Source organism: Panthera tigris, chromosome A2, assembly GCF_018350195.1.
Source record: "Panthera tigris isolate Pti1 chromosome A2, P.tigris_Pti1_mat1.1, whole genome shotgun sequence".
NCBI classification, from domain to species: Eukaryota; Metazoa; Chordata; class Mammalia; order Carnivora; family Felidae; genus Panthera; species Panthera tigris.
The window spans coordinates 41288345-41304013 of record NC_056661.1 but is presented as its reverse complement, the minus strand read 5'-3'; the positions used below and the strand labels follow the sequence as shown (position 1 = coordinate 41304013).

The window sequence follows — 15669 nt, the reverse complement described above, 5'->3', positions numbered from 1 at the left end:
GATGTGGGAATTGTAACCCAAAAGCACCACCTTTGGATTCGTTAAAGGATGGGCTTCCTGTAGTTAGCTTGTACTAGGAAATTACCATTTTGCAAGGGCAGTGTAAATTTTGCATATCATTTTAATAGCAAGGCAGGTCAATCAAATTATAATTGGCTCCAATTAGCACTCCCATGAGCTATAGGATTCTTTAGCATCTCCTGGACTGCACTTAAAAGGAAAATGTTGTTTACTGTCACTGAAGTCATAAAAATTGTCCATTATTCAGTGTAAGTGATGAGGAAGGTACAAACCTGGCGAGAGGAACTTGGCATATATTTAACGCATACACATTGCATCAAGCGTGGCATTGTGCAAAATGTGCAATTACAAAGCATTTTCTTTTTAGCTGCACAGGCAGGTCTTGGTGATGAAACTTGTAGTCATCCACAGCATTTGAGTTTTGAGCTAATCTTAATATTGCTTTCTAACATTTTCTGAGTCTTGAACTCCTTTGAAAAGCGTATTTTTTTTATAATAGGAACAAGGTATCAGAAAAGAAATGCATTATATTCCCAAAGTCTCTCTTATCTTAGGATCTGACTCTGTCATCTGGGGGGTTTCTGCTCAAGGTCCATCACTCTAGCAGAAAGTCCACATACAACCAAGGGGTTGCAGTGACTGTAGATGTGTCTGTGACATGAGAGGATTGTCCTGTCGTCATGAAACATTACCGTAACTGACCCATCCTGATTAGGTCAGGAAATTTTCTTAGGAAAATTTAAAGTCCTTTCTTTAACAATGCCATGCTTCCTTAGCACCTTGGCCAAAGGAAGAAGGTCAGTAAATGTCTTGCCAGTGTTTTCGCTCCTTGGTTCCCCTAAATCATTGCTGGACATTAGAGTTTGAGTGTCACTAAATTTGGCCCCCACCTTGCACGTCCTCATCCTGAGATATCCTTGGAACAAGGGGAGACAAGGGTAGGGTCAGTCCACTGAAACAACTTGAATTAAGGTTGGGAGAATGTTGGTTCTTTGGGGAAAATTTAAAAAGTTCTTCATGAGAAAAAGGAAGAATGTATGTATCCAAGCAAAAATAAGGAATGGCCTCTCGAGGGCTCTCTCCATTTCTGCATCAACAGATATGGAGGAAAGAACTTCACTTTAACACCACATCAGCTTTAGCAACCATAGTACCGGGAAAGAGACAGAGGCACGTGTTAGAAGAGCTACCCTGGTGGAAGCATTGAAAATGAAGACAGAAGGGCACCTGGGTGGCACAGTCAGTTAAGCATCCGACTTCCGCTCAGGTCATGATCTCACTGTTTGTGAGTTCGAGCCCCGCACTGAGCTCTCTACTGTCAGCACAGAGCCTGCTTCAAGTCCTCTGTCTCCCTCCCTCTGCTTCTCCCCCTCTCACGCTCTCTTTCTCTCTCTGAAAAATAAATGAACACCTTTGAAAAATGAAGACAGAGCCTTGTGGAGTCTCGATATGATGGAAGATGCAAGTGCCTGCTGAAAATATTTCTGTTTCTTAAGGAAAATGGTGGTCCACAAAATGGTGGTCACAGAGCACATCAGGAAGCTGCATTATTTCCATTTCTGCAATGGAAATGACTTATGCGTGCTCCCAAAAGGCAGCAGGCTAAAGCAAGAGAGACAGGCATAGAAGATTTAGGAGACTAGCTTACACTTTGTGAAGCTTCGTGTACTTAGGACATATGACAGCCTCATAAGGAAAAGAGGAGTAAAAGTAAAGTAAGTCAGGTAAAGATCACCAAACTCATAACTTGGTCTCAGGCTAACACTGACCTAGAACAGGTCAGCAAACTTTTTCTTATAAGTTGAGTCAGATAAGTATTTTAGTCTTTATGAGCTGTATAGTCTCTGTTGCAGCTACTCAGCTTTGCTTCTGTAAGCATAAAAGCAGCCACAGATGATAAGAATTGGATGGGTGCAAGTCTGTTCCAAAATATTTAGTTTACAAAGCAGACAGCAGGTTAGATTTGACCCCCTAGCTATACTTTGCTGACTCCTGGCCGAGACTCCGCCCAGAAGTATAAGGATAAAGGAATGTCATTTTTAGTTTTTGTTTTCTTCCCTGATCATTGTTCTCTTTATCTGAGGACCCTCACAAGTCACATTTATTAGTACCCTAAATCAGAATGGATAAGTCAGACATTTACCGGCTAAGCAAGGAAGTATACCCTCAAACAACAACTTACAAAACAGCTTTTGAAAGACAACACACTGAAATGTTGGAAATGTCCATAGATACCTTCTGCTTTAAGGGTACAGATTTTTTTCTGTCCTTACTATTGACCTTTTCTTCTTTGAACCTTATATTATCTTCATTTTTCTACATGGCTTTAGATCTTTGAGTATGTACTCTCTCAGACCCTCCATCAGTGGGTGATATCTCTAAGCTCCATAGCAAAATTTCCTTCCCAGTTGTATGAATCAGTGATACAAATCTTGACTAACAGCCATCAAGTTCCCACAACCTTTTTTTTAGTATGCCTTATTTTAAGTAGGTCAAACTTCCCAGTTGGCACCAGAGAAAATAGCCAAAGTTACTTTTACAATTTTGTTCAACTGCAATTTTGTTTGACAACTTCTTCTTGAAAATCCCCATACAAAGGATTAAATCTCCCTCATAATAGAATTTCATAATGGAACTAGAAATAAACCCTTAAATGTCAGTAGTATGTGTATTAATGTATCTCCAGGTAAACACTAGAGTGACATATTTCCTGCTAAATTGACTGGCCTTACACTTAAGTGACCTGGGAAAGAATATGGCTAGAGGAGTGATGTCATTCATCACATACTACTTTTTTAGAAAGCAGTTTCAGGACTTCATTATCTTAATTTATGGCTCTGATTGGCAAAATCTCTTTTCTCTCTTCTAAAAAATATTTCACATACCTAATATTAATGTAGAGTTGTTAATAGGAAGCCCAGAGGCCAAGTAGTTTGGGCATAATGTGTTTGTGATTTACACCACAAGTTGTGAAAGGTTTTGTAAAGTCTAGTTCATTTGAGTATATAAAATTATCATTTTTAGTGTAGCTTTGTATTTATCATCATACATAAAATGATGTTGAAAAATCCCTGAAGAATGCCGATTTGATATATATTTTACTTTGCAGTGTACAATTAATCTTTATTGCAAATGCAGATTTTTATGATAAGTAAACTCTCATAGTATTACAGCAGGTATTTTTTTACTTTATTCAGAATGCAGTAAATCACATAATTCTCTAATGTTTTCAATCAGAGTGATGCCATATATTTTAACACAGTTATGCAGGCAATAAATGAAATTGTGCAGATCTTCTCTCTAGGAGATAAAAGTTATGTATCATTCCATCTCAATAAGTAAGTCTATAAAGAAAGGTGGGTAGGTCCTCCAAAGTTCTGCTGTGCCTGTCATGACACTGTATTCCATATTAAGCCCAGATTTGATTTCTTTCCATGAGTTGTTAAGGGTCTGAATCTTTATATAAAACAACCGAACACGAATTCATTCGTTTTGGGGTGGTTGTGGTTTGCTGTCTCTTTTGGAACACCCCACCCCTGCCATTGTATTGGTCTTACAATCATTTTGTATAACATACGATTCTTCCTTAGGCCTTATCAGGCCAGGATTTCTCCACTTTTTTGTCTCTAATCATTTGTTTTTCTTTGGAAGTTTTGTGTCTATCACACAGCACTGCACCTGGGCTTAATAAACACCTCTTTGTTAGCTATGATCGTTATTTCTGTTAGTTTCCTGTTGCTCGTGTGACGAATTACCACAAATGAAGTGACTTAAAACACCACAGATTTACTGTCTTACAGCTCTGTAAGTCACAAGTCCAATACAGGTGTCACTGAGCTACAATCAGGTGCCAGATGTCGACAGGGCTGCTGAAGGCTCTGAAGGTTCCGGGGGGAGAATCCATTGCCTTGCCTTTTCCAGCTTCTGGAAGCCACCTGTTTTCCTTGACTCATGGCTACTTCTTCCATCTTCAAATCAAGAGCATAGCAGCATCCTCAAATAGCTCTCTCTGGGTAAGACCCCTGCTTCTGAGGTCATAGTTCCGATTCTCTGACCCTGCTGCTTCCCTCTTACAAGGACTCTAGTGATTACATTCTCCCCACCCCTGATAATCCAAGATAACAATCTCATCTCAGTGTCCTTAATTTAGTCACACCCGCACTGTTCCTCTAACCATGTCAAGTAACATGTTCAAGATTTCAGGGATTCGGGTGTTAACATATTCTGGGCGGCATTATTCTGCCCATCTTGCCATTGTTAGTCCCAAACCCTCTGGTAAGCGTATCTTTAAAGGTCTCATCCACCCTTTGGCCATTCACTTCTAGGTTACCTGCCTGAGTCTCACAAGTGATTTCCAGTACAACCTCTTCCATACCTTGAGTGGCTCTTCTTCCCACTTTCCCGTTTCTCCTGTTTATCCCAGCTGACAACCTTACAGTTAGATTTTTGTGCTGTTCACCAAAGATTGTTTTTATTCTTGATTTTCTGAGTATGTATCTGGGAGAAATAGTGGAGGAAGACCATTAATTTATTCTGGTTACCTTGTATTCCAATATGTACGCTATATTATTGCACTTTTAATTGAAAAGTATACGTACTGTGACTTTAGAATGTGAAGAAGGAGGAAATATTGTTGACAAGTATTTAAAATGGCTTTCTAGGGGCCACTGGATGGCTCAGTTGATTGTGTCCAACTTCGGCTCAGGTCATGAGCTCATGGTTTGTGGGTTTGAGCCCCCGCATCGAGTTCTCTGCTGACAGCTCAGAGCATGGAGCCTGCTTAGGTTTCCGTGTCTCCCTTTCTCCCTGCCCCTGTCCCCTCTCTCTCAAAAATGAATAAACAAAAAAAATTCAACAATAAAATTAAATTAAAATATTTTTCTATAGTGTATAATATGCAGAACGCATATTGTCCATGTGACCATGTGAAGATCACATACATGATGTCCGTTTGGTGATGGTTTACAAATATAAAGCATTTGTAGCTCAAGAGCTACTAGTATGCCAGTCTAAGATAGACCCTCACATTTGCCTGATGATACAAATTCTCAAAGGAGAATACAGGAGTACTTATTTCTACAAAACAGCAGCTTTTCTCCATGGGATTCTCAAATTAAGAATGATAGTTTAAGACTTCTGCTCAGGAGATGAAGGTTCTACAGTTTCTTCTCTATTTGGTGAGGTCTCAGGATGGGCTTACAGTGTTCTCCTCTGGGATACTGATTTATCTGGGCTTGTCTGGAGGGTAGTTACTAAGAATCAGTTAGGTCAGTTTGTAAATTTGAAGAGCCTGAAGGTCTTAGACAGTTATTGAAAAGGAAGGTCAGTTAAAGAGGCTATTTCCTTCAGGTCTAAGGGAAGGGGCAATTGGTAATACAGAGGAGAGTCTGTTACTCAGTTTCGGCAACACCATGTACATTCAAGTCTTCTGAGAAGCAAACCCCAAGGTGAGATTAGAGGATCAAACTTGTTATTAAAAAAAAAAAATCTGGAGGAAATACCTGTGGAGGATAAACAGGGAGGGAGCAGAAATTGGTGGAGGGGAGAGTCAAGTCCAGTATCTGTGAGCAAAGAGAGGAAAAGACAAGTCACATAGGAAGAAAGCCAGACCGCCTCACAGCTCTGAGAACAGTGTGGCCATTATCTGATGGGGCATCTCCAACCAGAGTTGCCCTTGGAGACATTTGGTACCGGGGTGGGGAGCGGCGGGGGGGGGGGGGGGGGGTGGAGGGGGACGCAGAATGGGCAAGCATCAGCACCGCAGTGGAATTCATCAGTTAGTTGGAAGTAGCCCCCTCGCTCTTGTGCCGGTGGGTGGTTACCACCAGTTAATTGTGTTTCCTGCAGTAAGTTCTCCTGAGGTGAGACCTAAGTGGGACACCTCCATGTTCACCACAGTCCACCCCTCAACTCTCCTTGCTCATTTCGGGAACAGCCTTCAAATGATTTTGATTTTGACTTTCTTCTCTTCTATCATTTGTTGCTATATCACACCACAATATCTGTATACAGTATGTTAATAGTACAATATTGAAGTCAATGATATTGGTTTGGGATTAAAAGAAATAATACAAGTGGAGCCTTGTAACTTTTCAGTCAAAATTACATATGTTAGAGTTGTTCCAAATTTTGCATCTGGTTACTGATCATATATTCTCCTTGCTGCATAATATTTCTTATATGAATTTACATGATTTTAGATTTTCCAACTCTAAATCTGAGTTCTTTCCACCAACCATTCTTACTTTAGTAGAAACTGGTTTAACAAGGTTGACTTCTTGTCCTTAATACCAAGCTGAGGTCTATTACGTTGGGGAGCAGTGGAAGTTTCGCACTCACTGGATACAAGGGACATATTTAAGTAAGAAATAAAAGGCAGAGGGACAATTATATGAATTTCAGGAATAGAACACTTTGAAAAGCAGAGGAGATGGCTTTGCCTTCTTTAAACGAGGTGATGTTACAGGGGTTAAAGGATTATGGGGTGGGAGATGCTTAGAGTAATAGAAAGAGCCTAAAGAAGTAAGGCTTCCACAGCAGTCAATTTCAGCAAATGCAGAACTGATTCAGCCGACCTGACCAGCTTTCTCCAGCTCTATGGTTTATTTAGTACTATTGTTGTTGTTTTTTAATTTTTTTATGTTTATTCATTTTTGAAAGACAGAGACAGAGCACAAGCAGGGGTGGGGCAGAGAGAGAGGGGGACACAGAATCCGAATCAGGCTTCTGAGCTGTCAGCACAGAGCCCCATGTGGGGCTCGATCTCACGAACTGTGAGATCATGACCTGAGCCGAAGCCAGAAGCTCAACAGACTGTGCCACCCGGTGCCCCTATTTAGTACTATTGTAAGAGAAAAAGCACTATCAATGTAGGCATGAGGCCAACTGTGGAGTGGATGTTTGAGACCCATTTTTTTTTTCAAAGTCTGACAAACAACTTAAATTTCACAACCTATCACATGACTGATTGGAATTTTATGAAACACTCTACTGAAATGATACAGCATGATGTGAAGATCGATTCAAGGTTAAAAATCAGTGTTTCTTAACATGTGCATGATATGCCATTGACTTGCTAACCTTTGGAATCATGAAACATTTGCATTTCCATTGAAGGCAGAAGAGAGTCACTTGTGTCTCATTTCCACCAGGTATTTACCATGATCTCTCCCCAACTTGCTTTTCACATGCTCCTCACTTCATTTGGAGTGCTTTTATCCCTGCTGTCAGAATATTGTTGTGTCCTTGAAGACCTCTTCTTCAGTCAAGAGAGAATGTCACCTCTTCTTCCTCTGAAACCCAGAGTAACTCTCCCCCAGCCCTTTTACATTATCTCATTGTTATTTGTAAACGGACTTAGTGTCCCTTTCTACAAAATGCAGAGATCCTTCATCCCGGAATTATGCCTTGAATGTATTTTGAACTTGTTATTCACTAAATTGATTTTGATTACATGTTTTCGGAAAATTCTTTTGAAAAAACATTACAGTAATGAACCACTGCAATAATGTTGATAAAATCATAAAAAACGATAGGACCATGGAAAGAAGGAATCAAAGAAGTCAACTGTGGTAACTGTGCTTAAGTAACAACTTGCCTGTGAAAAATATGGGCATCTAGAACAATGCAGCATCATATTATTTACCCTCATTATCACAGAGTAAAAAACATTAGTTCCTTGGGAGAAAGTTGGTTTACCTTGACCCTAAAAGTCAAGAAAACTCTCATATTAGACTTTACAGAGGAGATAGGAGCATAATTGTATCCTTAATTAACTCAATAAATGTTTATTGAGGACTATTAAGTGTCTCTGGATGTTTCATTTTGGTAATTGGGCGGGGGAGGGCAGTCAGGATAAGAGTTGACATCAGTGTTTACCCAGTGGTGGGAGGGTGGTTACGTAAATAGACCATTACATATACAGCAGTAAGTGTTTTAACTGATAGAAACTTAGCGTTGCTCTATCAAGGAGAACCTACCATGAGACAAGGATGAAGGAAGGCTTCTCTGTAGAGGTGGTTCCTGATGTTTGGCACCAACCTTTGAAAACCATGTGGAAGTTGTTGTGGGAGAATGGGGTTTAGTGTTAAAAGGGGAGGAGGCAAAGGAGTGGACAGAGAACAAGGATACTGCAGGCTCCCAGAACAGCAGGTGCCAAGACCCAGGGCTCAGACTTGAAGCAGGGGCTTAACCATGCGGAGTCTCTTATTCAGGTTAAGAAATGTGGCATTGTTCCCAGGAGCTCCAGGGAATTGCAGGTAAGTGTTATATCACAAACTGACATGATGAGGTTGGTAAATTTGAAAGATCATAGAATATGCGGTGTGGAGATACAAATTAAAAAGGAGAAGGACTGAAACCAGAGAAACTTGTCAGGAGGTGTCTGGAGTAGCGATAATGATGATGGTAGTAATATTGCTCCTGCAAGAATGCTAATCAGCACTGTCCTCCACTGTAATGCAGACTGACTGCAGAATCAGTTCACAGAAATGTCTCTCTTCATGACCTGCGATAGAACCACTCACCATTACTTTGTCATAGAGGTGGTTTTGTGTACGTATTTTTAGTATACTGTGGAAAACTTGCCTTAATGATGGGATTTCTTTTCTCCAAAAATTTTGTAAGAACTATCATATGCTTGGATCTTCAATGAATATCCATCATTTGTTGAAGAAGACAGTCGGAGATTTGTCTCTCAAGAAACAGGCCACCTGTATATTGCCAAGGTCGAACCATCCGATGTGGGTAATTACACGTGTGTGGTGACCAGTACGGTGACGAACACCAGAGTGCTGGGCTCCCCAACTCCTTTGGTGCTACGTTCTGACGGTAGGAAATATTTCAAGGTGCAATTCTAAATGTAAACATTGTGAATCCAAGCAAAAAAAAAATGGGAAAAAGTGAAAAGTATACCATGAAGAATTATTTCACTTTGCGCTGAACAAAAAAATATGAGTACAGTGATGAAGAAAGATCATTTCATTGACCATAGGTCCCTGTACCTAATCCTTACCCAGGACCAGCTTTATTGTTTTCGAGGACCAGTGCAAAATAAATATGATGGACCCAGTGTTCAGAAATTATTAGGAATTTCAAGATGGTGACGGGAGAGCATTCAACTAAGCTTGAGGTTTTTCTCAGCCTAGGTTCAGGTTACATTGTCATGAAGTCACCTGTCCTGATTTTGGCCACCGTGAGCTTCTTTAAGCTCTGGATGTATTTTTATAGTATATAAGTCATCTCTTAATTTTTTAAAAAAATATGCACTAGATTCCCAAAACATATTCATTTTGTAACTAAAAGTCCATTCTCTTTGATGAACCTCTCCCCATTTCCCTGCCACCAGCAGCATAGTGATGATAGTTAATAATACTGTATTGTATTCTTGAAATCTGCTACAAGAGTAGACCTGAGGTGTTGTCACCACAGAATATTAAGAAATTAAAAATAGTATCTGTGTGAGGTGCTAGATGTGTTAACTTGATTTGAGATAATCATTTAACAATGTATATGTATATTAAATCATCACATTGTACATAGTAAAAAATATCAGGTTGTACATGCAGCCTAAATATATATAATTTCTGTTTGCTAATCATACCTTAGTAAAGTTGAAAAGAAAATAAATGTGTTTTCTCTACCCCTTCATGGCTATTTCAAGGGAACACATGAGCTTTAAAGGAATCAGATTTGTAACCCTGTGTAACTGCCCCACTTACACAAAACCGTATCTGATACAGCACAATGTCATGACCACATATTACCTAAACATTTCTTTCCAGTCAGTTATAATTGAATTTGACCTTTCTCATTTATGAAGTTACTGTTTCTTGTCTCCAGGGTGCCATTTAAGAAGTTTAAGATTGGTTTCTTTGCTACCAGGGTACCATTAAGTAAATTCCCTCCCATAATTTTTGCTCCTTAGGATATTTCAAGAAGTCATAATACATTGTATATTTCAGTTTGACCAGAAATGTCCAGATTAAATACAGAATAAAAAAGCCTCCCATTTTATAGAAGGTAAAAAGCATAATGGCTTTCTCGGAACCACTCTGTAAACGGTAATTTATGAATCATGGAATCCAAAGTCCCTGATGTTTAATAATGTTGTATGTTTGGCCCACTTAGCTCTGCTTTTAAAAGTTCCTAATGAATGGCTAGTGAGTAATTTAAATCATTAGAGAAACTGGTTCAAAATGGATAAAAAGAAAGTTTTATTTAAGAAAAATGGGACAGTTCCACAGGAAACATTGAAACTATTAACTTTATATGGTGGATTTACAGGTGTGATGGGTGAATATGAACCAAAAATAGAAGTGCAGTTTCCAGAAACTCTTCCAGTGGCTAAAGGTGCAACTGTGAAATTGGAATGTTTTGCTCTTGGAAAGTAAGTTTTATAACATTTACTACAGGGTGCTGAAGTATTAGTTTTCTGAAAGAGATCAAGATAGTTTTTGACAGACTCTTCTTTTCCTTATTTATTTTCTAAAATTTTCTTTCATTTAGAAGCAAAGGAAAAATAAAATATAAGGAGAATGCACATATATAATTTAGGCTGAAACCATAAAGGCAATTTGCAGACAATGACTAGGCCTGCCTAATTTCATGAACTAGATTGGTGTTATTTTTCTTTTGCTTGTTCATTTGTTGTATTTTAATACAATGGATATGTGTTCAGCTTTTTCTCTAAATCATGATTTAACTCAAGAAAATGCAGAATTTATTTTATTAAAATAGCAACTGAGGTTAAGCCTTGTATCAGGTATATGTGATTAACAATTGGAGATGTTCTGCATTTGAAAACGGGTGCCTTTTTGCTCCATCCTAACAAAAGCTTTATTTTGTCAAGCCTAACATGCATCCAGACATCTGTTTAAAGTAGCAAATAATGGGGCGCCTGGGTGGCTCAGTCGGTTAAGCGTCCGACTTCCGCTCAGGTCATGATCTCACGGTTTGTGAGCTGGAGCCCGTCGTCGGGCTCTGTGCTGACAGCTCAGAGCCTGGAGCCTCCTTGGGATTCTGTGTCTCCTCCTCTCTCTGCTCCTCTCCTGCTCATGCTCTCTCTCTCTCTGTCTCTCAATAACAAACATTAAAAAAATTTTTTTTTTAAATAAGAATAAAATAGCAAATAACTTGACAATTTTCTTCTTAGTCCTGTACCTCAGATTAATTGGAGGAGAAGTGATGGACTGCCCTTTTCCAGTAAAATTAAACTGAGGAAATTCAATGGTGTGCTTGAAATCCCCAACTTCCAACAGGAAGATGCCGGTTCCTATGAATGCGTTGCTGAGAATTCACGAGGAAGAAATGTGGCCAGAGGGCGTCTCACTTACTATGGTGAGCTTCTACTTCGGGCTAATTGGATTTTTAGCTTTTGTTCTATCAAATGTTGTTGGGCGGTGGGAAATTATGGCAGAATCCCAATGTCCACTTGTTCAGTCCTGCATTTTGTTAAATGGCGATAAATATTTGTCATAGGAGGAATTAAAAACAGTAACATTTTGCCGTGAAATCAGAAGCGTGATGTCTTCTTTTTGCATTTTAAAATGATTCCTACAGTAGTGAAATATTATCCTTTTTTTCTATGAGTAATGTTTTATGCATTGAATCATATCGAGGAGCGATCTCCTCTGTATCTGTCCTCTCCCCTAGAAAATGTGATTTTGTATCTTTCTTTCTGATCTTCACTAAGGAGAAAGAAAGTGTTGATGGTGAAAACTTGCAATTACTGCATTTGACAAACCACATGAACTCAGACTCTTGAGTTCTTCAGTGTTTTCCTATCCCTTCCAATAATGTAACTGTGCTGTTTGCTGCCTTTAATTCATAATGACATTTATTTGATATACTGTTTGGTTGGGGTAAGGAAAGGATTATAACATTACCTTAATTTAGAGTCTGTTGGTAGGAAAATTAAATTATCTTTTTTTTTTCCAAAATTTGTTTTCAAATCTTTTTTATTACAAAATACATTAGGTTTTTTTGATGAAAGCATGATTTAGAAAGTATAAATATATGATTTTATAAAATGTCCTGTAGTTTATGTAGTTTATGTAAAGATGTATGCTCAATGAATATATACTTGAATTTAATCATCAGAAACATGGTAAAACTAGTGGGAATTGACCACTTGTGTGAAAGGCAAATTGCATTGTATTCTTTTTATCTTAGAAAGTGGCAATGGAAACAGGCTATACACGTAAATGTTTCAAGGAGGAAAATGTTTGCAAAGACAAATATTAAAATTAGAGGGCTTTTTCTGACCTCCTTCAGAAAAATTTGCATTATCTCTGTGTAGACTGACACCTGTTCAACTATTTTAACATTTTGGGATCTGTCAGGAGCAGCATGGGAGGCCTGGTTTAATATTCTGAGTCATTCTGTGTTGTAACTCTTGTTATGTGATTAGGTTAGAATACACAGGACCAAGTTAATGTTACCCAGGTGTCAAGGTCTACATGCTGGTGGGATGATGTAAAGGTGGGTTGATGAACACTTAAGCCATGGGTCTGTACAGATCACTCACAGCAAGTCCTTTTTTCTCATAGAAGAGAGCTTCAAAGGAGAAGCTTACTTACTCCTTTCTGAGAAACCATTACCTGACCCAGGGTAAGAGGTGACCATTACAAGAAAACACAAAATCAGAACACCTGCGTGGCTCAGTCAGTTGAGCCTCTGACTCTTGATTTCAGCTTAGGTCGTGATCTCCTGGTTCATGAGTTTGAGTCCCACAAGGCGCTCTGTGCTGACAGCAGGGAGCCTGCTTGGATTCACTCTCTCCCTCTCTCTCTCTGCCCTTCCTTTCTCTCTCTCTCTCTCACACACACACAATAAATAAACATTAAAAAAAAGAAAACTCGAATATTCCAACTGTCGTAATGTTACAACAGCAATGTTTGAGCTATCTGGAACAGCAGCCCTACCTAAATAAACAATTATATGCCTCATGGGGCAAGAAATCCAAAGCTAAGCTAGTGTTCATGTACCATATAATCAGGCCCTTGCTCAGTTTCTCTATGATTTGTTTCTGCTCTTATCTGTCTTTTCCCTTACTCTGCATGTTGCTCTCCAGTATAGACACACAATGTCTGCCCGCAGTAACCACAGCATCGATCTTGTTCATCCTTACTGTCTCCAGAACACTGTGCAAATCTCGTTTCAAATCTCATTGCCCGAAAGTTCATTCCTCAACCAATCCTTAGCAAGGAGAATTGGCTTAAAACAACTTAAGGGCCTCTGTTTGGAACAGGGAATATGGTCAGATATTCCTGAATTTTATGGACAGTGTGAGGCAATGGAAGAGAGGATAGTTCAGTGAGAAATGGGGATTATTTTATAAATAAAGAAAGGAGGAAATAGATGCACACCAGACAACCGACATCATCCACTCTACTGACTAGAGAAGGTAGAATCCTGCTCTAGTCCATTGGGTTGGTAATATGATATATGCCTGAGAAATATATCAGAAATTAATGAGATGGGGTGTTTGATGAAAGTTACTCTACACTTCTGGCTTAAGAGTAGTATATTCAATCCGTGCCATGAAGTTCTCTGGTTATCCACTCTAATATTTCACGTAAAAAATGGCCAGATAGAATATTTGGATTAAATATGATAGAATAAGGGGGGAAATCACCATTAACATGGCAGTTGTAATCTCAGGATTGGCTTCAGTCCAGCAAATTTTCCTCCCATTTGGAGAAGAAGAACAGTAGTACTGAGAAGCCAGTGCAATTTTTTTGCTAGAAACTTGAATCTCAGTCAAGGGCTCATGTGTGAGTCTCTTTGTGGTCTTATCCCAAAAAATGCTTGTAATTCCTGAAAGAAGAAAAACATGCTTTAGTATAAATAGAGTGAAGTGATTTTGCACTGAACTACACTTCAGACTGGGAAAGTCATTTATTTGATGATAATAATAATAATAATAATAATAATAAGGTAAAATGCAGACCAGTATGTTTTTTCTAAGAGCTAAATAGCTGTATTTTCATTTCAATTTCTTTGATTAAAAAAAAACAATTTTATGAGATAGAAATGCAAAGACAAATCTTCCCATGGTTACAATTAGATAGAAATAGATACACTGTTTCTCCATATGGAGAATGCACATGTGAATCACATTGTAGACATCACATACATAATGCAATGTGAAACCAGTAAGACATCTCACCTCCCAGTTTTGGGTCTAAGATGCAAACTGAGACTTGGCTGAATAGATTGTGTATATTGAGAGGCTTTAGTTTTAACTGGTATGTTGCTTTCATCTGTAGAGAGAATTTTCCAAATATCTTCTAAAATGTAACAGAAAATGATAAATCCATTTGATGCTGCTGATTTGCATACATAATTTAAGGTTGCACGAGCTCCTTCTTTTTCATAATAAGTCATATGATTCAAATTGAACCAATTTATCCATCTTTCCCTGCTTTCATTTTAATTCACACAGAGGTTCATAAGATGTTCATCGGCTTGTATTTAATTAAAAGTTATTTCTAATTTGAGGAACGTATTTTTTTCCTCAGCTATAGAAGTTTCTCTTCTACGGATGTTAATTCTTAGTGTGTAATTAAGACTAGTATCTGCTGTCATTCATGTATTAAGTTGTCATCAATTGTGACCTCATGATTCACAAATGCACTTGGAAAGGAGTATGTTTTGTGTACCTGCATTACTATCTACTGCTAATAACCCATCTGAGGAAATAGAATACAGTGCCCAGAATTTTGAAAACAGAGAAAACATAATGAGTTTGGCTTAGGAAGTGACAGATTGCATCATCCATCCTCAAATCTAGAAACATTTCCCATATCCACTTAGTAAATAGGGAATTAAATGTAATTTTAGCCACTATGCTCACATTAATCCGTTGCTCACAGTGTTTATATCCATTTGTGTAAAGCATTTATTTTTTACTTGCTGGGTGGTCTGATTTTTTTTTTCTTTCATTGCAGCAAAGCCTCATTGGGTTCAGCTCATAAGAGATGTAGAAATAGCAGTGGAGGACAATCTTTTTTGGGAATGCCGGGCAAGTGGTAAGCCCAAACCTTCCTACCGATGGTTGAAAAATGGAGAAGCCCTTGTGCTCGAGGTAAGGTAATGAGCCCGGTTAATCCTCACTCTCTTCATTTGACATTAAATAAATGCCTTCCTCGTACCTAGTGCCAAAGTAGACTCGAGTTTGCAAGCATTCATTCGCACCTTAAGAAGTGTCAAAGGGGATAAAATATAAAATCAAGTACCCAATCTGCCAAGAAGAAAATATTTTCAACATTGAATGTCATTGGGAAAAGGTGATTTTGTGAATTTAGTCTAACTATGGTATAGTTTTTTTTGTTTCTTTTGTTTTGTTTTGTTTTTTGATTTTTGTTTTTTGCTTTTGAAATTAGGGAAGGCCTTACCTTGATCAAATGTGGAATATAATTTGCTTTTCCCTGTCTGACAACCTGGTATGGCCTCTGGAGAATAATGGTTATGTGGTTACCTTCTTACATACATACTTATTTTCTCAATCACTTTCTTTCTTAAGCCATGTAATTTTTGTTCTTTTAAAAAATTGTGTACTAAGTCAATTATATTCCTTCCAATTTCTATATATAACCTGTCATACTACCTAAAAACCCTTAATAAATGTGTTTCCCAGAACTCTTT

At 38.4% G+C, this 15669-nt stretch overlaps 1 protein-coding gene across 1 annotated transcript in view; it reads left to right on the top strand.

Moving 5' to 3' along the window:
- CNTN3 (contactin 3) overlaps nt 1–15669 on the top strand; it is a 331683-nt gene that overhangs the window by 224931 nt on the left and 91083 nt on the right. Inside the window, exons 6-9 of the mRNA XM_042977355.1 lie at nt 8647–8850; nt 10306–10408; nt 11174–11358; nt 14973–15109. Of these exons, the coding sequence (XP_042833289.1) occupies nt 8647–8850; nt 10306–10408; nt 11174–11358; nt 14973–15109 (629 nt within the window). The remainder of the gene's footprint in view (nt 1–8646; nt 8851–10305; nt 10409–11173; nt 11359–14972; nt 15110–15669) is intronic.